The 25,609-nt window shown below is 37.9% G+C and overlaps 1 protein-coding gene across 4 annotated transcripts in view; it reads left to right on the forward strand.

Moving 5' to 3' along the window:
- Positions 1–25,609, forward strand: part of LOC150074949 (CUE domain-containing protein 2-A) — a 197,361-nt gene that overhangs the window by 164,820 nt on the left and 6,932 nt on the right. For 3 of the 4 annotated variants that reach the window (XM_090388333.1, XM_090388332.1, XM_090388331.1), the window contains one exon: positions 15,998–16,058. The exons of the other annotated variant lie outside the window; for it this stretch is intronic. In XM_090388333.1, coding sequence (XP_090244459.1) covers positions 15,998–16,058 — 61 coding nt within the window. The remainder of the gene's footprint in view (positions 1–15,997; positions 16,059–25,609) is intronic. 4 annotated transcript variants of the gene reach the window in all.

Genomic DNA, 25,609 nt, shown 5'->3' on the forward strand with positions numbered 1-25,609 from the left:
ATTTCTTTTCCAATATCATATCTAGTCAAAACCGGTTTCAGTGCTGTATCTCAATTGCTGACAAAACAAAGAAATTGTCTGGATGTTGTTAAACGTGGCGATTTACGACTTCTACTTACAGGTATTAAACATAATATTGATAAGCATAAATCTCCACCACGCTCATCCATCACATTGAATATTAAAATATAATTAACTATTTCCATTAATATCATGACTTATTTATGTAATTAACTTTAATTTTTATGACTTAAGTGACTATAACTGACTTTATTTATGTAGTTGTAATTTTTTACGAAGAAGGAATAAAGTGCAGTAAATAGTTTTCTTTATAATTCACACACATACATGCAGGGCTGCATTTACATTTTTGGAGGCAAACAGACAAATATTCATTTCAGTTATTTAGCTTCACTTTATATTGGTGGGCTAAAAAAAAGCCTTGGCGAGGACTTTTTTTTAGTGGGGCAGTGATCCAAAAAAGTTTGAGAAGTACTGTTCTAGAGTTTACATAAGTAAAGAACTCTTTGCATCTTTTGCCAAAGATTTCTCATAATCTGCCTTTGCTTGCCTAATCTGCTTTTGTGACTTGGCTATAGACCAGCTTATATCTATCATAGGCTTCCATGTCACTCATTAATTTATATGTATCCCATATTTTTTTTCTCTGCCACATGTTTCATTAGTTCATCTGACATCCATTTAGACCTAAACCTTAAACACGTAAACCTCCACTGGGGGGGGGTTTACATGTTTAAGGTTTAGGCCTCCTCCAACTCCTCTTCCAACCTTAATACCAACTTTTGGGGGGGGGGGTGTAATAAGTCCAGCAACGCAGATGACCATTTAAGTCAATTTGCCGAGTGGTCAATGAGTGCGAATGTAGTAGCAAACGCACTTTGAGTGGACTGGAATTCAAGCCAGTACCTGCTAAATACGATTAACTTTTTTTTATAGTAGTAGAGGCATGCATGTGATGCAAGAAAGCAAGCGTATTAGCTTATGTAGCATCAACAAAAAAAAAAAAAAATTCACACATCCATTATCTCTAAAAGTTTGTCCCATTTCTCCTTGAATTTATTTAAGGTACCAACTTCCACAACGACAGATGGGAGTTTGTTCCAGCAATCAACTACCCACTGGCTACTAGAGGCAAATTTCCACACGTCTATTGTACAACTGTCTTTACTTAATTTGGATTTATGCCCCTCAGGTTCATAATCTGAGCAAGGTGATAGAATCTGACAAGTGGAAGAATCCCATCAGAATTCAATGTGCTCAACCAATTCAGGCCCCTTGTGCCAAGCATATTTCGAGGCCAAGCAATATTCTCGTGATTCTTAAAGTGCTCTTGATAAGCAATTGAAATTATATTTTAAGTTTCTGCCTTTCTTTCAAATTTTATTTTAAAAAACAGTTCTATACTTGATAAGCCACAAGTTACAACAGAGAAAGGAAATACACCTTTCTTTACATTTTCCTATATTTCTATTTTTACTAATTAACTAACGCTTCAACCACTTGTCCTCCAAGCGGCACTGCTCCTACCTCCCCTTGGCGGGGCCGGTAACCTGGGGGAAAAGTTATCCTCCGGGTCGAAAAGGATTAACCATGTCTATCCACCTCTAGAGCCTTCAAATTCAAGGCCAGACAAACCAAATGATGATGATGACCTGAACCAACCAAAAAGGCTCCAAAGAGAAGTGCAATGCATTGAGATGCCAAACTTCCTGGTGATACACTCGCTCTCAAACCAGCCTGTCAGCAAATTATCACCATTTGTTATCCAAAGATTTTTGGAATCCATTGGTGGAACACCAAAAATGGTTAAACGACTGCAATCCGGAGACCTCCTAATCGAAACAGCTTCCTCAGAACATTCAGAGTGGCTGCTTAAAGCAACATTTGCTGGGCTACCGGTATCTATCACTCCCCACAATATGTTAAATTCGTCCAAAGGTGTCATCACAGAGTGGGACCTGATTACAGTATCTGAAAAGGAATTAGTGCAGGAACTGGGCAACCAAAAAGTAATTAGTGCAAAACGTATAAAGACCAAAAAAGATGGAAATCTTGTTCCAACTCGATCCATAATTTTAACATTTAGCACCCCCGATTTGCCATCCACGGCAAAAGCTGGCTACTTAAACTGCCAAATTTGACCTTATATCCCTAATCCCATATGTTGTTTTAAATGCCAAAAATATGGACACTCCCAATAAGCATGTAGAGGTGATGCCATTTGTCCAATTTGTGGTTCCAAGGAGCATACATAAGCAGACTGTTCAGCCTCAAGTTCCATTTGTGCCCCAACTGCAAAGAAAGTCACCCAGCCTTTTCCAGATCTTGTGAAATGTGGAAAACAGGGAAGAAAATCCAGAAATATAAAATAGAGCACAAAGTCACGCATGCAGACAGATTATGTTGACCGTGCCCAATCGTTCATATGCATCTCACACTCGAAGCTTTCATTCAACAGCAGCTCAAACAGATGTATCAATACCTCCCAGCACATCTCTAACTAACTGGGTTAAAAACACATTATCAAACTCTGGAAAAGACACACATCAAACTAAAATCAGTGAATCGACCAACACTCCAATCAGTATCCCAACTGAGGCTCGGACAATCCCGCATGACAAAGAAAAACTAAAAACTACTAAAGACAACAATAAACCTGAATCATCCACCAGTAGTATGGAAGTAGATGTAAACCCAGATGATAAAGAACTCATATTAGAACTTCTCACAAACGACACTATGGATACCGTATGCCCCACGTTCCCGAAAAAAGACAGAAAAAATCCTCCTCAAACAAAAAACAGTCAGATGAATCATCCTCAACTAAACCTAAATGAACCACAGCATCTTACAATGGAATTGCAACATGAACGATATTCAATACCTAATTAACTAATATTCTCCGGTTGCCTTTTGTTTACAGGAAACTTACCTAACCTCATAAATTTCTCCTTCGATAAAGAACTATTGCCTTTATCGAAGAGATCGAAATACTGCTAATGCTGCCCATGGTGGTGTGGCAATTCTAGTAAATTCGAAGATCCCAACTAAACATATCCCACTTCAAACTGAAATAGAAGTTGTTGCTCTTCGTATAACTCTCCATAGTGCAATAACACTTGTCTCAATCTACCTACCGCCAAACGGTTCTTACTCTTTAAAAGTTCTTGAAGACCTCTTTATACAGATACCTCCACCTCTCTGTATATTAGGGGACTTTAACATGCACCACCCCTTATGGGGTTCACCTAAATTGGATAGACGGGGCGGACTGATTGAAAGCTTTTTAGAGGCACTAAGTCTCACCGTACTCAATACTAGTGCACCGACACACGTACAGCTCCCAACCGGGCACATCTCAGCAATTTATTCACCAGTACTGGTCCCGACCATAGAGTGGTATGTAATAAATGACCCCATGAGCACATCCCAATATTATGCCACTTTTTGGTAGCACAGACCCCTTCAATTCAATTCAAGAAAATGGAAATTTGTCCAAGCAGACTGAGCAAAATTTCAGTAATCAATCACCCTTGATGAGGAAAAAATCCGCCTCCAGCATATTGATGATGTGACAGATTGCATCACGTCACATCTTCTAAATGCTGCTAAAGACACAATACCACTATCAAATTCCCAGGCCAAAAGCATTATAATTACTGGTGGAATGAGAAATGCACCAAAGCAAAGAGAGCAAAAAATAAAGCCTGGAATTTGTTTAGGCAATGTCCGAGCACAGTCAATCTCATTAATTATAAGAAATTAAGGGCAAAAGCAAGGGTTGTATTAGGGTAGCTAAGAATAGGAACAGATGCATGTATACTTGCGTGTACACCAATGCTAGGAGTTTGGTAAATAAATTTGATGAATTTGAGGTACTGCTCAAAGCATCAAAGGCAGATATTGTTGGGATATCAGAGACGTGGTGTCACACAGATATAAGGAATGCAGACCTGGAATTTGGGGAGTACGTCTACAGAAAGGATAGGAAGGGAGGAGGGGTTATGCTATTAGTTAAGAAACGCATAAAATCCAAGGAAGTGAAGCCAGTCGATATCGCTGGACAGTACAGTGTCGAGTCAGTATGGTGTGATATAAGCATTGGGAGATCAAAATTGAGAGTAGGAATGTGCTATAGGCCTAATGACTCTGATGACTATAATAAAAACCTGTACAGGGAAATAGAGTGGGCCAGTAAATCAGAGAGTCTTATAATGGGGGATTTTAATTTCCCAGATATTGACTGGAATTTATGGGTTGGTCACTCACACACTAGCAAGGCTTTTGTGGAGTGGATTTATTGCATGATTGTTTTCTACATCAGCATGTTCGGGAGGCAACTAGAGGGAGTATTACTCTTGATCTGATTATCAGTAGTGATTCTTCATGCATTAAAAATCTGCAGATAAAGGAACCACTAGGTGGCGGTGATCACAGTGTGATGAAGTGGGATTTACTCAGAGGTAACTACCATTAGGGGTAAAGGGAAGAGTTATTGCTTTCGTAAAGGCGACTACGATGGTCTGAGACAGTATTTAAATTCTATACAGTGAGACCAACTGATGATGTTACCAACATCAAATTCAAAATGGGAAGCATTCAAAGAACTTATCTTGGAAGCTACTAGGCTTTACATACCAACTAAGAAATATTATTCAAGGTTTAGGCCTAAATGGATGTCAGAAGAACTAATGAGACACATGGCAGAGAAAAAAAATGCATGGGATACATATAAATTAACACGTGACGCAGAAGCCTATGATAGATATAAGCTGGTCTGTAACCATGTCACAAAGGAGGTTAGGCAGGCAAAGGCAGATTATGAGAAATCTTTGGCAAAGGATGCAAAGAAAAACAGCAAAGATTTCTTTACTTATGTAAACTCTAGAAGGAAGGGGATAAATCGGATTGGTCCACTTGATATCGATGGTTCAACTGCTGATGATCCTGCTCAGGTAGCTAACAAACCAAATGAATATTTTGCATCCACATTCACAAATGAGGAGTTATTCAGCGAGGGGAATGCCAGAGGTGTATTCAACTCTGGCCGTAAGCTAGATAATCTTGTAATAACTGAGAGTAAAGTGGAGGAGAAATTGTTGAAGATAAACACAAGAAAGGCACCTGGGGTGGATGGGATCTATCCAGTTATATTAAAGGAGGCAGCAAAGGAAGTAAGCAAACCTTTAGCCATAATTATGAGAGCTTCCTTGGACTCAGGGGAAGTACCCATAGACTGGAGATATGCAAATGTGACACAAGTAATTATAGACCTGTGAGTTTAACTTCTGTTCCAGGAAAATTAATGGAGGCACTGGTCAAAGAAGCACTGCAGGATCATCTAGACAAGACTTCAGTTATAGCTCAGACACAGCATGGTTTTGTTAAATGGAAGTCTTGCCTGATCAGTTTGATTGGATACTATGATGCAGTCACAAAAGAGCTGGATGCAGGGAATAACTTTGATATTATATACTTGGATCTTAGAAAGGCCTTTGATACTGTTGCACATGGAAGACTGCTGCACAAATTGGAGCAGTGTGGCATTGGAGGCAAATTGCTATGTGTAAAGGGGTGGTTGAGGGGCAGAAGACAGAGAGTGGTAATCAATGGACACTGCTCATCGTGGACTAATGTTATTAGTGGAGTCCCTCAGAGTTCAGTGTTTCTGTATTTATTTATAAATACAGAAAACATTATTGTTTTCTGTGTTTAGAAATAATATTGATGATGGTATATCAAGCTTAATGTCCAAGTTTGCAGACGATACAAAGGTTGGCAGGGTAGTTAAGGACACTACTGACGCTATGCTGCTGCAACAGGATCTGGAAAGGCTGAGCTGATGGGCTGAGAGGTGGCAACTGAAGTTTAACATTGACAAATGTAAAGTACTACATATGGGAAACAGCAACCCCAGAGCAACGTATCAACTCTTTGGTACTACACTGACAGTGGTAGAGAATGAAAAGGACCTGGGGGTAATTGTGCAGGCAGATATGAAGTTCTCTGAGCAGTGCAGACGGGCTGCAAGGGTAGCTCATGGTGTAATGTCAATGATATACAGGAATTTTTCTAGCAGGGATAAGGAGGTGATTATTCCCTTGTACAAGGCAATGGTCAGGCCACACCTTGAGTACTGTATACAGGTCTGGATGCCTCATTTCAAGAAGGATGTAGAGCTGCTGGAACGAGTACAGAGAAGGGCAACAAGATTAGTGAATGGAAAAAAGGGTTGCTCTTACGAAGAAAGGCTTAAGTTTTGCAAATTACAGTGTCTGGAGACTAGGCACCGGCGAGATGATCTGATAGAGGTGTATAAAGCCTTGATTGGTTTGAGCATGCTGAATGCTGATGGGATTCCTCTTGCTCAGAATAATCACCTGAGAGGGCATAAATTTAAATTGAGGAAAGACAGATGTAGGATAGATGTGCGGAAATTTGCCTTTAGCCAGCGGGTAGTTGGTTGGTGGAACAGACTTCCATTCCTTGTTGTAGAGCTTGATAGCGTAAATAAATTTAAGGCTCAGCTGGACAGGTATTTCGAACGAGCGGAGGGGTGAAGTGGAAGTTTTTTTTTTTTTTGGCTGATGCTGCATAAGCTTGCTTTCTTGCATCATATGCCTCTAGTAATGCTAATGCAAGCCAAGAAAAAATCCTGGACCCATTTTTCTTCCAGCTTTCACAGAAACACTGATCCCAAAATAATATGGAAAAAAATTAGACAGCTCTCTGGTAAGTTTCCTACCATATCCTCTCCTGGAATGGGCAAGACCTATCTAATCCCATAGATATAGCTAATGCTTTGGCAATACCTTTGCTGAAATTTCAGCAACATCAGCCTATACTACATCATTCAAACGAATTAAAAACACTAAAGAAAAGCATGCTATTAATTTTCAAACTGCCCACATCCCATATAACAAACCTCTGCAATATTCTGAACTGTTACATGCCATTAGACCAGCCCGCAATGGTGCTGCTGGGCCAGATGGGATTTATTATGTCATGCTACAACATCTTGATGATAAAGCTTTGCACCTCCTCCTGGTCTTTTACATTCGTATATTTTTAGAAAATGTTTTTCCAGCTTCTTGGCATCACTCTTCAGTTTAAGCCTGGAAAAGATCCATCCAACCCCCACAGCTATAGACCAATATCTCTCTCAAGCTGCCTCAGCAAAATCCTTGAGAAAAATTATCCACAGAAGACTCGTCCGGGTCATTGAGTCGGAACAGCTAATGAACCATAGTCAATATGGCTTTCGTCAAAATAGGCCATGCTTGGATCTTATGGTCAAAGCTGAATTTGCCATTCGTAATGCTTTTGTAAAACATGAACATCTAGTAATGGTTTCAATAGATATAGAGAAGGCTTTTGATACCACCTGGTGGTACGATGTACTTAGCGACGTTTACTTTCTCAGAATACAAGATAACCTTCATTGGTGCCTCCGTAGCCAGGTGGGAAGAAGCAGCAGTGCGTAACGCACGCTTCTTGATTAGACCGGGGTTCGATCCCGTCACCACCAAATACGGGGATGCGGAAAGATCAGGGAATGATCACCGAATATTCCCGGAGCAATATGGCCTTAGTTGCTAATGCTCCTAAAAACCAAATAACAAACAACAACATAACCTTCATTATTTGTTCAGAACTTTCTACATACTAGATCATTTCAAGTTCGATACCAACATGCCCTTTCTGCAACTTTCATCCAGGAAGAAGGTGTTCCACAGGTATCAGTACTGAGTGCCACTCTTTTTACTCTTAGAATAAATTCTATCACTAAGCAGCTTCCAAATACAGTTGAGACTTACCTTTATGTAGATGACCTTTCCATCTCCTGTCATTCTCAAAACGTGAGATCTATTGAAAGACAGCTTCAGATATCACTTAATAAAATTCAACAATGGGCAAGCCTCAACGGCTATCGACTCTCGCAGCAGAAAACAGTCGCTATCCATTTTTGTAGACAATGCAAACTTCATCTAGATCCTGAACTACAAATTTGTAATGTCTCCGTTCTGGTCACCAGTAATATCCGATTTCTAGGATTAACCCTTGACAATAAGTTAAATTTCCTAGATCATATTAAAAATGTACAGACTTCCTGTCTAAAAAAGTTAAACATACTCAGAGCTTTATCTGCCCAAATGTGGGATGCAGATCGTACCTCTCTGCTTCGATTATACAGGGCATTAATCAGATCCTGTCTTGATTATGGTGCTCCTGTCTATGATTCTGCCAGAAAGAATGCATTATGCTGGCTTGATCCAGTTCAACACAGTCCATTGAGGATTGCACTTGGTGCATTCCTCAATGGGTTCCACCTCCTATACCGACCTGCGACACTTACCTCTATCAATGGGGAAAGAATATGTTGTTCAAATGTCAGACAACTTTGTGCTATTCACAATCAAAGATATATTGATTTTTATCCAATATACACAGATGGCTCTAAATCTAATTCAGATGTTGGAGCAGCCGAATACCAAAATTTCAGCATCTCTTCCGTCTGAATTCAGTATCTTCTCAGCCGAACTATATGCAATTAAATTAGTTTTAGAAAATCTTTGTTCTGACTGTTCTTTAAAAGCTGTTATTTACACTGATTCCCTCAGCTCAATCTTAGTGTTGTGATTCTTCAGATAAAGTCCATCCTGTTTTTGATGAAATTATAAACTTGTTACTATTGAAAAACCCACCTAGTCACCTTCTGTTGGATTCCAGCACATTCTGGTATTTTGGGCAATGAACTTGCCGGCAAAGCTGCAAAAAATCCAACCACTTTAGATTTAACGAATATCCCTGTTCCAGCATCAGACTATACACAAATCATTCATGCTGCATGCCTATCAGAATGGACAACAACCTGGCACTCTCAAACTAATAATAAACTGTTGCAGTTAAAACCAGGTCCAAAAATTTGGCGCTCCAATGTCCATACATCATGAGAAGAGGTAGTCCTTTCAAGGGCAAGAATAGGTCATACTCATCTAACCTACCTTTATTTACTCATAGGAGACGATCCACCACAGTGTCCATATTCTGTAAACCTGACTGTTAAACACATTCTCATTGAATGCCCGTACTATAAACAAGACAGAAATTCAACCTTGCTATCATTGGTTAACTTTCGGAAACCAATAAATCTAGAAAATCTAATCAGTGACAAGGCAAATATTTCCGAATTTTTCATCTCAAGCAAACTGGACTTTTTAATCGTTTCTGATTTTACAGAAAGTTTCTCATATCCTTATATTATAAATGAATAGGTGCATTATAGCCACAGCAGCTTATGTGCCATCAAACCCCCATAACAACAACAACAACAATCAACCAATTCAAGGCCTTGTACACCTCAGTCAGATCACCTCGTACGAGCCTACTCCAGCCACTGCAATTTGCAGAACTTAAGCCTTTCTTGGTAAGAGGATCCCTTCATTCCCTTCACCAATCATGTTCTTCTCTGTACGCTCAAGCATCTCTACATCCTTCCTAAAATGAGACCTCCAGATCTGTATGCCGTACTCAAGGCGTTGCCTGATGACTGCCTTTTAGAAAGGGATAATCACCACCTTTTCCCTACTAGCAAAATTCCCGTATATCATTGACATACCCGTGACCGGCTCTGGCAGCCCGGCTGCACTGTTCAGCAAACTTCATATCTGATTGCACAATTACTCCTAGGTCTTTTTCATTTTTTACCACCCTAAGTGTAGTACCACATAGTTGGTACATTTCTCTGGGGTTACTTCTACCCATATGCAGAACAGTCAGTCCTCGTATAGCACGATAGTTGTGTTCCTAGAAACCCCCGTGCAATGCAAAATCATGCAATATAAATAACAAGCCCTATGGGAAAAATAGGGTTAGGTGCCGACCACCGAAGATTGAACACATATTTGTAACCAAAATATTATAGCAAACACGATAAATAATCGTAATAAAATACATAAGTATTTTATTACAACTATTACATAATAAAATATTGCTAATGCTTTTGCTTCTATAGTAAGCAAACTTGTTCTTTGTTTTTCTATCCAAACAGATGACAGCGGTTCCATCTCTTCCAATTCTTTGTCTTGATCTAATGGATTTTATTACACTGTTCTAATGGATTTTATTACACAGTTCTTGATCTAATGGATTTTATTACACAGTTATTCGTGCTATGAAAGTTGTTTTTATTTTCTCTGCATTCTTTCTAATCCTCGGCATTGCCTCATTTAGGCCTTTAGCGTGCAATATCACATGGTCTTTCATTTCGCCCAATTGAAGTGTTTCACAATTTCAAAATATCACACATCGATAGATATTTTTTCTCTATCGATGGAGGCGGACTGGCCATAAGCCTTACCGGGGAGACCCCGGTGGGCCAGAGGCCAGTGTGATTTTGGCCATAAACGTTAATATGAGGCTGCTACAAATTTTCCCAGGTAAGAATTTTTTACCCAGTCCATCTCTCTCTCTCTCTCTGTCTGTCTGTCTGTCTATCGATATTGCTTTTATTTTTCTCTCTGAATCTGTAGTGTCTTCACCAGGACACTTCCTTTTCACATCTTTTAAGTATTTTACTCATTTTTAGGGAATAAAGTACAATTACAAAATGAGACACGTTTGATACACATAAACAAAGCTGCACGCATGTAGCAACTGAATAAACAACACCATAAAGGCAGAGACACTATTGACACCCCACTAGCTCACATTTTACTAAAGCACATTTCTAGGTTTACTACCATAAAACAATAAAAAAACAATTTCCAGTTGCATTCCTGCTAGTGGAATCTGTTATAAATGGGTAGTAAACTCGATCTAATTGCATTTGCGATAATACCGATAGCTAAAATTATCTGGGTTTTTATGTTATTATGGTGAAATGTGTTTCCCCTTCACTGATATAAAAAACATAAATACATTTTCAGAATTTTCTCTTCATTCCTATCGTGTTGTGTGGGGTGATTCCGGTTCGACTGCCATTTCTTGTAAACACAGGCGAACCTTGCATAAGCGAATTCGGTTCGTATTATACACGATATCGTTCCCCTATTTATAAATCGTGTATGATAGAATTTGTGTAGCGTAAACACGTGTTATACGAGTAGTGACTGTATTTTGCATTTGTCAATGTTAAACTTCACTTGTAACTTCTCAGCTCATCTGCTCAACTTTTCTAGATCCTTTTGCAGTAACACACTGCCATTACTGTCATTAATAACCCTACCAACCTTTGTATCATCTGCATACTTGGACATTAAGCCTAATATACCTTCATCAATATCATTGATAAATATACAAAACAACAGTGGGCCCAACACAGAACCCTGGGGGACTCCACTAATAACATTAGTCCACGATGAGCAGCATCCATTGATTACCACTCTCCATCATCTCCCTCTCAACCACCCTTTTATCTGTGGGGGTGGGGTTTTAATGATGAAACAATCTATCTCTATTTATCCCTGGCTGGGTCGCCAGTTGTGGGGGTGGTGTTTCTCTTTCTTTATATGTTTTTATTAATTTCTATTTTTTTGTTTATATTATTATAAATCCCCACTTTGCATCTGACTTGTTATCTCACAGAAGAATTCCGGTTCTGTGGGAGTTTCTATATTAGGGCACTCCTCCTTTGGGCTTTGCTGTGTGTTCAGAAATGACCAAACACTATTTGCATTAAGTAAAATACAATCAGTTTATTATACATACTTACAAATAAAAGATAAGACAAATCATTACACATTAAACACTTCATATATAGGTACATGGCATGGATCACGTTCCTGGTCATTAGGCTCTCCCATCCATCATCTTCTTACTATAGGCCCACTAACATCTTGTACAATCAGTGTAATTTAACTCTTTCTTAATTACAATTGACAGTTATTATTTATCTATTTATATCTTTCTTTTTCATACCTATCTAGCTCAATCCTACATTCTTCTTCATGTTTGATACAATTCTTCTTCTGGAATTATGTCCACTCTACAAACTATTCTATTCTATTCTCTCCCCAGCACTTTAAAGTTACATGTTAATGAAATGTACATGGGATTATTTATTTCTTCATTCCCTCAGGTAAACTTCAGCATATAGCGACTAGGGCGCCTCCGTAGCCAGGTGGGAAGGAGCAGCAGTGCGTAGCACACGCTTCTTGATTAGACCGGGGTTCGAGCCCGTCACCACCAAATACGGAGGATGCGGAAAGGTCAGGGAATGACCACCGCATATTCCTGGAGCAATATGGCCTTAGTTGCTAATGCTCCTAAAAAGCAAATAACAAACAAACAAACAATATAGCGACTAACTTCTCTACTTCAGTAACATTATATAAATAACATACAACTGTACCTGCTCTATAGGCTAACCCGTCCAAAATTATTACCTTTACTCCATTGATTAATCAGTAAATAAATCATAACTGTAAACCATCCTTCATTAACTATTTCTATGATATTTCCTTACTTATCTATACAACATGCATTTAATTAACTGTATGTTTCCCTAAATCTCATTTAATATTTATCTATCTTCCCTGCAGTCCTTTGCAATTACATAGAGGTAAATTCGTTGTTTAACCACTTACTTCTGGAGATTTGGATCTTACCGCTAATACAACGTGTGGCCTGTGACTTTCTGCTCTGCATCGAGTCCTCCATTGGTTTGGGAACGTTCATCTGGAATTCTAAATTTTGCCAGGGACACCTTTCGCTTTGACGATCATCCTGGTCTCGTATCCTTCTTTGCTGTGCCGGATCATTCAGTAGGGGTCGCTTCCCATCACTTTATTTCCACAGGACGGCACGGTGTTCTTCTCGCTGTCCTCCTTTCAAATCTATCTCTCGGTGGACGCTTTCGGACTTCTATGTTTCATCTCAAGAAAGTTCCCCTTTCTGTAACTCATCTATACTTCAAAAACTATCAGAATTTAGTGAACTCACCATAACTGGTTCTACTGGTGGATCGCTTCCGGGGACTGTTTCCTGGGCCTATCTTTCCAAAAAATCACTCTCGAAGAAAACTTTATCATCTTCCGAAAAACTTTATTATCTCCAAAAAAACTTTATCACATCTCGAAAAATCATCTCCGAAAAACTTCATCACATATCTAAAACATCTTATCACCCTTTTAAAAACTTTATCACACACCGAAAAACTTTTTCATCTCCGAAAAACGTTATCACCCCCTTTTTTTTTTTTGCGCGCGCTCTTCTCCTTTTATTTCCCAAAATTTAGTAACGCCCCTCCTTTCCTCAACCAATCACTTCTATCTGACCATCATCGTCCCCTTCCGGTGTAGAGAGAACTTCCGTTTCTATAGAATTCTCGAATATTCTGGAAAAGACCAGAATTTCGGAGCTCAGACTCCATCCGGAAAACATCTGCATCCATTTTCTTCATTCGTCTCGCATTATTATAAAATGACCACACCTGCTCTGTTTGTAGTAAACAAGAGCGCCCCCGCTGGTACCCCTATTGTCATCTCTAGACCAAACCGTCCCTTGCCATACTATCAGTTGACCCCCCACTGTTCTGTCTTGCTATTTTCGCTTGCTGTTTCCGGTGTGGGCACTGATCGTATATCTGTTTCTAATGTTTTTCTTCAAGGTATATTTGCTTGTACATTAAATTTAACCTTCTCTTAAATTAATTCCATTAGCGCGAGACCCATTATCTTAAACAATATTAGTGACTTTAAGTGTTTTCTTTTGTGGTTTACAATATCACTATCTAGCGTTCTTTCTTAAATTATATTTAAATTTAACTTGTAAGACTTTGTGTCTTACATATCCATTGTAGCAACTTGCCCTTAATGCCACACTGCTCCAATTTGTACAGCAGTCCTCCATGTGCAACAGTATCAAAGGCTTTCCTGAAATCCAAGTATACAATATCAAAATTATTTTTTGCATCCAGTTCCTTTGTAACCACACCATTGATTACCACCCTCCATCATCTCCCTCTCAACCACCCTTTTATCCATTGTAGCAACTTGCCCTTAATGCCACACTGCTCCAATTTGTACAGCAGTCCTCCATGTGCAACAGTATCAAAGGCTTTCCTGAAATCCAAGTATACAATATCAAAATTATTTTTTGCATCCAGTTCCTTTGTAACCACATCATAGTATCCAATCAAATTTGTCAGACAAGACTTTCCCTTAACAAACCCATGCTGTGTCTGAATTATTACTGCAGTCTTGTCTAGATGATTCTGCAGTGCTTCTTTAACCAGTGACTCTGTTATTCCCCGGAACAGAAGTTAAACTAACAGGTCTGTAATTACTTATGTCACCTTTTGATCCCACTTTGTGAATTGGGGATACATTTGCACATCTCCAGTGCAATGGGACTTTTCCTAAGTCCAAGGATGCTCTCCTAATTAACGCTAAGGATTTTCTCTTCCTTTGCCACCTCTAATATAACTGTATAGATTCCATCCACCCCAGGTGCCTTTCCTTTGATTAACTTCATCAGTTTCTCTTCCACTTTGCTCTCACTTATTACAAAATCATTAAGCTCCCTGTTAGAGTTTAATAAGCTTCTGTCCTCTTTCCTAAAGAATTCCTCGTATGAATGTAGATGCAAAATACTCATTCCATTTGTCAGCTATCTGAGCAGGATCATCAACAGTCGAACGATCGATATCAATTGGGTTCTTCCACAGGGTTCTATATCGCCTGATAATTTATATGCATCCTATGCATTTTTCTTCTCTGCCACGAGTCTCATTAGTTCATCTGACATTTATTTAGGCTTAAATCTTAAATAATATTTTTTTAATCGGTATGAAAAGCCTAGTCGCTTCCATGATTTATTTTTTGAATGTTTCCCATTTAGAATTTGCTATTGGTAACTAGGTCTACATCTTCAAAAATTAGATATTTTCTCAAATTAGAAATGAAAAATCAGTTCTACGCTATTGCAGTTACTGATAGCCCTCTTGACTGCCCGAAATCACTAAGAATTGCCATCAGGCTACAAGGAACCCAGGGCAATATCTATTAATCACCAGTGATTTTCACTTCACTTCTAGATTTAAAATTAATATGTTCACTTCCACCTATATTTAAGAGAGTGCCTTCAGTGTAATTTGTGTTGAGAAATAAAAACATTCTGAAAATTCAGTAATAATGGTTGAAAAGTCTGGAATTCAGAACTGTAAATCAAATTTTTATCAAAAGTTATGTTTCACATACACATAAACTGACCTTAACAAAGCAAAAAGCAAATGTGTTCCAAGCTATAAACAAAAATAAAGTTGGTGCTAATAGCCCAGAGTTCAGTCAATGTTCCTGTAAAATTGAACATCAATTTCATGTGTCTTTACTTTTACTCCATTCATGTACTGATTGCCAGTATGCATTTCAGTACATCACTCAGGTGCTTTTTAAATGCTCATATGCATCAGAAACGGTGAACACATTAAAGAAAAGTTTTTGTGTGTTGCTGGGAAGTTAGCACCTGAACACTGAATTTGTAATTTTATTATATTTATATATTTTTATCATTTTAGCTCATTTTATTTCTGAGTAATAGATCTCTGATGATTATGATCAATTTGTAAATAAAATTAAATTATGTCTCACAATTAATTTTGTTTGTGGTTAAATTTCATTATCATTTATGTTGAATGGAAAATTTATTTTTACTTCACTATACACTATTTAAATCAAATTATAATTAAATAATTAATAGAAAATAAAATAATTAAATTTTCATCAAAATAAACTTGGCCATTAACTGAAAGTACAGCTACGTGTTGAAATAGCCCAGCAGAAGTCACATTTGTAAAAGTAATAGCTTAGTTATAATTGTATTTACATTAATAAATACAGTAAAATTGCTTCAATGTGGAATATAATGCTTTGTGTATCTGTTTTATAATATTTTGAAAACTTATCAGATGATTCGTATCTAATCCATCAATATCTCTCTCTTTTGTAATCTTTTATCTTCTCCCGCCCCCATAAAGGTATGCTTATATTGATCAAGATGACGATGCTAGAGAACACAAGCCTGTTGCTCCAAAAGCTGTGAGTAGATGTCTTATAACAAGTGTTATTTACCTATTTTAAGAACTATTTACCTATTACAAAAGAAATTATAATTTAAAAAATATATTTAATCAAACTTCGTTACTAAAATAAGAATGCCTGGTATTAGAATGCCTCTATCTCCTGGTTCTTGTCTCACCTGCCGCTGAAAATATACTTTTCTCATTCATTTTATTCTTCTTCAGTGTATCAGCCTTTCGACTGATTTCCCCTTTGATGAACTGTCACCATTTCTCCTGGTCTTGTGTTAGGCGTTTCATTTCTGCACAGCTCCTAGTTTCCTTCAGAATTGTATTTATGGTGTTCCTCATTTTTTTTGTCCTGGTACTTTGTCTTCCAGCGCGTCTGGCAACATCCCTCTGTGCCTCATGGTGTGTCTGATCCATTGTAGCAGTTGTCTTCTAATTCTTCTTAACAATTCTCTTTCTTCTCCTACACATTGTAAAACCACATTATTACTCATTTTTTCTGTCCAGCTAATCATTTCCATTCTCTGCCAGCATCACATATCAAATGCCCCTAGTTTTTCAAGTTGGTCTTATTTAATGTATGTCTCTACTGTGGTTAAATTTCATTATCAATGCAATCAACCAAATGTATGTTTTCATAATTCTTTTTCATAGATCTAGTAAGATATTCCTTTGGCTTAGTAAGGAGATTTAACCTCTAAATGTTTGTTTTGCCATTGCAATTCTTGAACCGATTTCATTGTGGCAAGATGTATCTTGTGTTATAATGTGTCCTAGATATTTCAATTTTGTAACCTGTTCTATTTTTTCACCATCAATTTCAATGTGAAATTGTTTTGGCTTGGCTTTTTACTTATCATCATAATCTTTGTGTTATTAGTATTAATCTTCTTTCCATATTTTTTTCACTTTCTAGTTAACTGTTTTAGCATATTGGACATATTTAGCATATTCTTTTGCTACATACAAGGATTACCTGATCACCTTGATAGACAAGACTGCAGCAATAATTCAGACACAGCATGGGTTTGTTAAGGGAAAGTCTTGTCTGACAAATTTGATAGGATATTATGATGTGGTTACAAAGGAACTGGATGCAAAAAATAATTTTGATATCATATATTTGGATTTCTGGAAAGCTTTTGATACTGTTGCACATGGAAGACTATTGTACAAATTGGAGCAGAATGGTATTAAGGGTAAGTTGCTACAATGGATAAAAGGATGGTTAAGTGGGAGAAGACAGAGGGTGGTAATCAATAGGTGCTGCTCTTCGTGGACTAATGTTATTAGTTGAATCCCACAGGGTTCGGTTTTGTATATTTATCAGTGATATTGATGAAGGTATATCAGGCTTAATGTCGAAGTTTGCAGATGATACAAAGGTTGGCAGGGTTGTTAATGACAGTAATGGCAGTTTGCTACTGCAACAGGATCTAGATAATTTGGGCAGATGGGCTAAGAAGTGGCAACTGAAGTTTAACCTTGACAAATGCAAAGTACTGCATATGGGTAGAAGTAACGCCATAGAAACGTACCAACTGTGTGGTACTACACTTAAGGTGGTAGAAAATGAAAAAAAAGACCTGGGAGTAATTGTGCAGTCAGATATGAAGTTTTCTGAGCAATGCAGACAGGCTGCCATGGCAGGTCATGGGGTTTTGTCAATGATATATAGGAATTTTGCTAGCAGGGAGAAGGAGGTGATTGTCCCTCTGTATAAGGCAATGGTCAGGTCATGCCTTGAGTACTGCGTACAGGTCTGAAGGCCTCATTTTAGGAATAGATTTACTTGAGCGTGTACAGAGAAGGGCAACAAGATTGGTGAGGGGAATGAAGGGATCCTCTTACCAAGAGAGGCTTAAGTTCTGCAAATTGCAGTGGCTGGAGACTAGGTAGGCACCTGCGCGGTGGTCTGATTGAGATGTATAAGGCCTTGAATGAGTTGAGCACGCTGAATTCTGCTGGGATCCTTCCACTTGTTCAGATTACGAACTAAGGGGGCATAAATTCAAATTAAGAAAGAACAGATGTAGAATAGATGTGCGGAAATTTGCCTATAGCCAGTGGGTGGTTAATTGCTGGAACAAACTTCCATCTGTCGTGGAAGTTGATAGGTTGAGTAAATTTAAGGAGGAACTGGACAGGCATTTGGAGGGAATGGTGTGATTTTTTTTTTTTTTTGGCTGATGCTGCATAAGCTCATACACTTGCTTTCTTGCATCACATGCCACTACTACTACCTGCAAACTTAATTGTGCTAAGCATTCTTCCACCTATTTTTATACCTAACTTTTTACCATCAAATGCTTCTTTCACTATTAATTCTGCAAATATATTAAATAAACCTGGGGAGAGCAGGCATCCTTGCCTCACTCCTCTCTTTATTTTTGCTGTTGTGATTTTTTTTTTTTTTTTTTTTTTGGCTGATGCTGCATAAGCTCATACATTTGCTTTCTTGCATCACATGCCACTACTACTCTAGTAAAAAAATGGGGTGCCCACAAAGATAAATTAATTAATTACACTAGTTTACAAATTTAAGTTTGTTTACTGGGGTTTGAATTTTTCAACCACATAGATCAAAAGAATTTACAATAAGTAAAGGCATTGCACAAGGCAATTCTCATTAACCGTACTTCATGTCATTTGAATTCAAACCACAATCAATCAATGCCTTTACCATTTGAATAATAGATAACAGGATTGTCATCCCAATAGCACAAATCACTTTCACAAAAAATAGTATCCAAGTCCTTGTTGATGAGACTTTAACAAAACATAAAAACTTGCAACTTTTAGCTTTAGCATTAGCAAAGGCACACAATGTAAGAAACCAAGCTTATATAGCATCAGGCAAAAACAAAAAACTAAATAAACCTTATTTCACATATCCACTCGCTCCAAATGTTTGTCAAATTCCGCCTTGAATCTATTTAAGCTATGAACTTCTACAGCAACAGATAGAACTTTGTTCTAACAATCAACCACACACTGGCTAAAGGCAAACTTCAAACTTCCGCACACCTATCCTACAACTGTCTTTCCTTGATTTGAATTTATGCCCTCTCAGGTGATTATTCTGAGCAAGAGAAAGAATCCCATCTGCATTCAGCATGCTCACACTATTCAAGGCTTTATACACCTCAATCAGATCACCTTGCAGGTGACTAGTCTCCAGATGCGGTAATTTGCAAAATTTAAGCCTTTCTTCGTAAGAGCAACCCTTTGTTCCATTCACTAATCTTGTTGCCCTTCTCTGTGCTTGTTCCAACAGCTCTACATCCTTCTTAAAATGAGGCCTCCAGATCTGTATATAGTATTCAAGGTGTAGCCTGACCATTGTTGTATATAAGGGAATAATCACCTCCTTAATCCTGCTAGGAAAATTCCTGTATATCATTGACAAGACACCATGAGCTACTCTTCCAGACTGTCTGCACTGCTCAGAAAACTTCATATCTCCCTGCACAATTACCCCCAGGTCCTTTTCATTCTCTACCACTGTCAGTGTGGTAACACAGAGTTCATACGTTACTCTGGGATTGCTGCTTCCCATATGTAGTACTTTCCATTTGTCAATGTTAAACTTCATTTGCCGCCTCTCAGCCCATCTGCTCAACTTTTTTAGATCCTGTTGCAGCAGTGTACTGTCAGTAGTGTCATTAACAACCCTGATATACCATCATCAATATCATTTAAAAATACAGAAAACAACAATGGACCCAATTTTTAACCCTGAGGGACTCCACTAATAACATTAGTCCACGAAGAGCAGTGTTCATTGATTACCCCTCTCTCTCTCTCTCTCTCTCTCTCTCTCTCTCTCTCTCTCTCTCTCTCTCTCTCTCCCCTACTCAACCATCCCTTTATTCATAGCAGCAATTTGCCTCCAATGCCATACTGCTCCAATTTGTGCAGCAGTCTTCCATGTGCAACAGTATCAAAAGCCTTTCTAAGATCCGAATATATGATATCAAAGTTATTCCCTGCATCAAGTTCATGTGTGACCACAATACAGTATCTAATCAAATTGGTCAGACAAGACTTCCATTTAACAAAACCATACTGTGTCCGAGCTATAACTGAAGTCTTGTCTAGTTGATCCTGAAGTACTTCTTTAACCAGTTCCTCCATTAATTTCCCTGGAACAGAAGTTAAACTAACAGGTCTATAATTACCTGTGTCTCCCTTTCATCCTCCTTTGTGGATTGGGGTCACATTTGCACATCTCCAGTCCATCGGTACCTCCCCTGAATCCAGGGAAGCTCTCATAATTATGGCTAAGGGTTTGTTTACCTCCTTTGCTGCCTCCTTTAATATAACTGGATAGATTCCATCCACCACAGGTGCCTTTCTTGTGTTTATCTTCAACAATTTCTCCAACACTTTATTCTCAGTTATTACAAGATTATCTAGCTTACTGCCAGAGTTGAATACACCTCTGGCATTCCCCTCCCTGAATAACTCCTCACGTGTGAATGTCGATGCAAAATATTCATTTAGTTTGTTAGCTACCTGAGCAGGATCATAAACAGTTGAAACATCGATATCAAGTGGACCAATCTGATTAATCCCCTTCCTTCTAGAGTTTACATAAGTAAAGAACTCTTTGCTGTTTTTCTTTACATCCTTTGCCAAAGATTTCTCGTAATCTGCCTTCGCCTGCCTAACCTCCTTTGTAACTTGGTTACAGACCAGCTTATGTCTATCATTGGCTTCTGTGTCACGTGTTAATTTATATCTATCACATGCATTTTTCTTCTCTTTCACATTTCTAATTGGTACCTCCGTAGCCAGGTGGGAAGGAGCAGCAGTGCATAGCACATGCTTCTTGATTAGACCAGGGTTCGAGCCCGTCACCACCAAATTCGGAATATGTGGAAAGGTCAGGGAATGACCACCGCATATCCCGGAGCAATATGGCCTTATTTGCTAATGCTCCTAAAAACTAAATAACAAAACAACAAACAAAAAACATTTCTAATTAGTTCATCTGACACCCATTTAGGCCTAAATCTTGAACAATATTTCTTTGTTGGTATGAAAAGCCTAGTAGCTTCCAAGATTAATTCTTTGAATGCTTCCTATTTTGAATTTGCTGTTGGTAACATCATCAGTTGGTTCCACCATATAGAATTTAAATACTGTCTCAGACCACTATAGTCACCTTTACAAAAGCAATAACTCTTCCCTTTACCCCTAATGGTAATTACCTCTGAGTAAATCCTACTTCAGCACACTGTGGTCACTGCCACGTAGCGGTTACTTTATCTGCAGATTCTTGATGCATGAAGAATCACTACTGATAATCAGATCAAGAGTATTACTCCCTCTAGTTGCCTCCTGAACATGCTGCTGTAGAAAACAATCATCCAATAAATCCACGAAAGCCTTGCTAGTGTGTGAGTGACCAAACCACAAATTCCAGTCAGTAACCGGGAAATTAAAATCCCCAATTATAAGACACTCTAATTTACTGGCCCACTCTATTTCTCTGCACAATTGCTCATTATACTCCTCAGATTCATTAGGCCTATAACACACACCTACTCTCATTTTTCCTTTCCCAGTGCTTATGTCACACCAAACAGACTCAACATTGCATTGTCCACCCTAATCAATTGGATGCACTTCCTTAGATTTTGTGTTTCTTAACTAACAAAATAACCCCTCCTCCCTTCCTGTCCTGTCTATCCTTTCTGTACACATTGTACTCACCAAATTCCAGTTCTGCACTGCTTATGTCTGTGTGACACCATGTCTCTGATATCCCAACAATATCTGCCTTTAATGTCTTGACTAGCACTTCAAGCTCATTTGAATTTATTAACCATACTCCTAGCATTGGTGTACATGCAAATATACATGCACCTGTTTCTACTCTTACTTACCCTGACACAGCCCATGTATTTATTTGTTCCACTATGACTCCCAGCAGTCCTGGAAATTCCCATTGCCGTACTTTCCAGGCTGCTGCTCAATTGCATTTCAATAGAAGTAGTGCAAGAATCACTTTTACCTCTGCCAGCAACTACTTAATCTATTAGTCTGTGTATCCCCCCCCCTCAAAGCTAACAGTTTTCCGACCCACCTAACTCTGACTCGATGGCATCAGCAAATATTCCTGCACCCTTTCTATTTAAGTGTATCCCATACCTGTAGAAGCAGTCTCTCCTGTTAACAAGCACAGACCAGGCTGAGAAAAATTCTACCCCTTGAGCCTTGCACAGTCTTTCCAGGGCAGAATTGATCAACAAGGCTCTCATCATATACTCCCTCCTATCGTGTCTGGCAGAATTGCAGACACTTTCAAATTCAACCCTAACTCATGGCTTTTTTTCTGCATTGTCTTGTACTTGTTAAGTAATTCTGCCGGTCTCCTACTCTTAATATCATTGGTGCCAGCGTGTACAACAATATCACCCTTTGTGCCCTTAAAGAATGATATCTGACCAACGTCATCAACCTTTGCCCCTGGCAGACATACCCTGGTCCTGTTCCCTCTATCGTTTTTTGCACAATATGTTCCCCATTTCTCTGACAATAGAGTCACCTATAACAACTAGTTCCTTTGGGACCAGTGCATTCTGCTTTGGGGGTTGCCTCTGTGTTGCTTGATGGGCCTCTCAATTTAAATCCTTTGAGGGCATCCACCCTGTCCTTCAAGCTCTCATATATACCCATAACAATGCCGAGTTGACACCTGATTTCCTCGCACTCCTTACATCGCGCGCACACACACACACAAACATTCCCCTTGGCAATATCATGTCCTGTTCCTGATGGCTCCGCAAACATCAAACAAGCAGTGCATTTCAATAGACTGTGATTCAGAGGACAACTATTAATTTATGATGTTACGTTTGTAGTAACTAGGTTGCTATATTTATTTAGTTAAAAAAGTACAATTCAATTGACAATGAAATTTAATAAGATTAATAAATTTTACTGATTAATTGATACTGCTATACTCGCTATCTAGTTTTCCGTTAAACCTTACGCTAGCACACGTATCTTATAACTTAGTTGATATTATGGTTTAACTTTCCTTTGTCATTTTAACTACAGGAAAGTATTATTCTGCAATGTGGACTTTAAAACAGGATCTTCTTCAGAATCAACAGTTAACTGTGCAATATGTTCTGAAGTGGTGTTAGTCCTATATTTGTTTTCTGATTCTGTGCACCACCAATCAGTTTTGTCAGTTGAATATTAATTCATGAGATGGTTAAATCATCTCAATCAATTCTTTTTGTTACTTTCAAGGTAAAACCATGGAAACTTCTAGCCACCTCTACAAATATTAAAAGTCTGCAACAACTAATTGTAAGGAAGATTGATGAGCCTTTTTCTTCCTTTTACAAGAAACTATAATGCATTGGGGAAGGACAAGCTTCTTAACCTCAGCTGAAATAAATAAATATATATACAGCAATACTCCGCATAGCACTGATAATTGGTAACGAAAATGTTCTGTGTTATGTGAAACTGTGCTGATTGAGGTATAATTATAATGGGTTTTAATTGAATGGGTACCAGAGAAACAGTCTATAAATAAATTATAGTAAATCTATAAACAATTTGTGCTTGATAGCCAATTAAAAGGATTTGAAATAAAAAAAATATATAAAAAATATAATATTAATGAAAAGGTAACATCATGAGAGAAGAGAAAAAAGCTTTATTGTTTATTTAAGTATTTCAATAATGACGTCTGGCGAAGTCATCTCTTCTTTTTCTCGGCATACAAGTCTTTGTAGCATCGAATCCCATCTTGTAAAATTTGCCATATCTTGGTGGTACGTTCAACATTCGATTTCTCCATTCATAATTGCCTCACAGGTGAACCCCCCCCAAAGAACTCTCTCCAATTCTTCTATTGAAAATTCTTTTGGTGCCACTTCAGAATTGTTTTCCTCTTTTTCATATGCAGTTTGCTCATCAATTTCAAGGAGAATTGCAACATCTAAGTCATTTACATGCGAGTCAATGCAGTCGCATACATTGGCAGTGTCCAAAGTTTTGAATCCCAAGTCTTTTTCGATCTTCACAATGTCTTCGGCATGAATTTGTAAATCAAAACCAGTGAAATCATTTGCGAAATGGGGCAAAACATGCTGCCAAACAGAATGCAGATTTCTAGCCAAGATGCAGATATATATTAGATCATATTTAAAGGGATAAAAAATAAATTCGGAAAAGTTTGAAAAGCTGTCATGTCGTCTCGTCAGGATGGAATTACGAATATTGAACACTGTTCCATGTTGCCGCTGACTGCCTGAGAGGAGCTACTGGCACATGTGCATGTGAGACAATAGAGTTGGCACTGCAGCATATATGTAGAGAGTGTGTCTAAGCTATTGAATTAGTTTTAATATATACAGTAAATTTTCGACTTAAACTTTGAAAACTGTGTTATAGTGAAACCTGTGCTGTTTTAAGCTGTGCTAATCAAGGTATTGCTGTATATCTAACAATATTATCAAAATTTGTAACAGACTTGAAATTGACTCTTTAGATTCTTCTTCTTAGAGACTAAATATCGGTCCCTTATACTTGAGGAAACTTTTACGTAGAAATTTATAGACTTGATTGTAACTCAAATTCCCCCCTCTCTCTCTCTCTCTCCATCCAGTATTTTTAGTGGAAAATGATGTAGAGAAGCAGTCTTATGAGCTTGCATCCATTTTGAGCACAGTATAAGCAATATGTCACAATTTGACAGAACTACTATGTGATACCTGTGTGAAATCATGCATATAGTGATCTTATTATGGGACACTGCATTTTCTTTTTTTATCATTTTTTTTTCTAATTTTTACTTTTTTGTAATATAATTTTGTTATAGCGATTAGTAGTATTATAATAATTAATAGTAGTAATAATAGTAATGTAAATAGTAGAACTTGCTGTGTTGAACCATGTACTAAATTTATAAAATATGATTCAATGTATACCCCTAGTTGTTAATGCTATATGGCATTAATTGAAATAAATGAAAATAATTTAAATGGATTCAAATATGATACAGCATTTTTTATGCAATGTATCATTTCTAAAAATATGTTAAACATGGGTTCCTGGCTGTTGCATCTTCCTTCCTTCAACTTCAGTATTTTTGCCTTTTTTTTTTTTTTTTTTTATGTGCTTCCCAGGGAACATTATATCACTGTTTTGCCCATTCATTTAATAATATAAATGGAAACTGTAACTAAAAACTCATATCACAAGTATATAAGGAGAGCCATCAGCCAGGATAATGCTTGCTATAAAGACTAGTTATGCTCCAGATTTCTCTTGGAGAAACAATTCATTTGTTCGTGCAAATTCCTTATGCAGTCCACATAAATCAGTGATGGAGAGTTGATAAGATTAACCTGTATGTACGAGGCTTAATAAGTTATGACACATTTAGGATATTGTAGAACATAAGAAACAAGGGATTTATGTTTTATTTGATTTACAGACATGCAGATTTTGAATTACAAAGAATGTCAGAGGTATTTAATAACAAGGCTGTTTTTCATAGACTGAAATGGTGAACTGTTGTTGCAATAT

The sequence above is a fragment of the Mastigoproctus giganteus genome, chromosome 14, assembly GCF_048544385.1.
Source record: "Mastigoproctus giganteus isolate SK-2022 chromosome 14, ASM4854438v1, whole genome shotgun sequence".
Classification (NCBI taxonomy): domain Eukaryota; kingdom Metazoa; phylum Arthropoda; class Arachnida; order Uropygi; family Thelyphonidae; genus Mastigoproctus; species Mastigoproctus giganteus.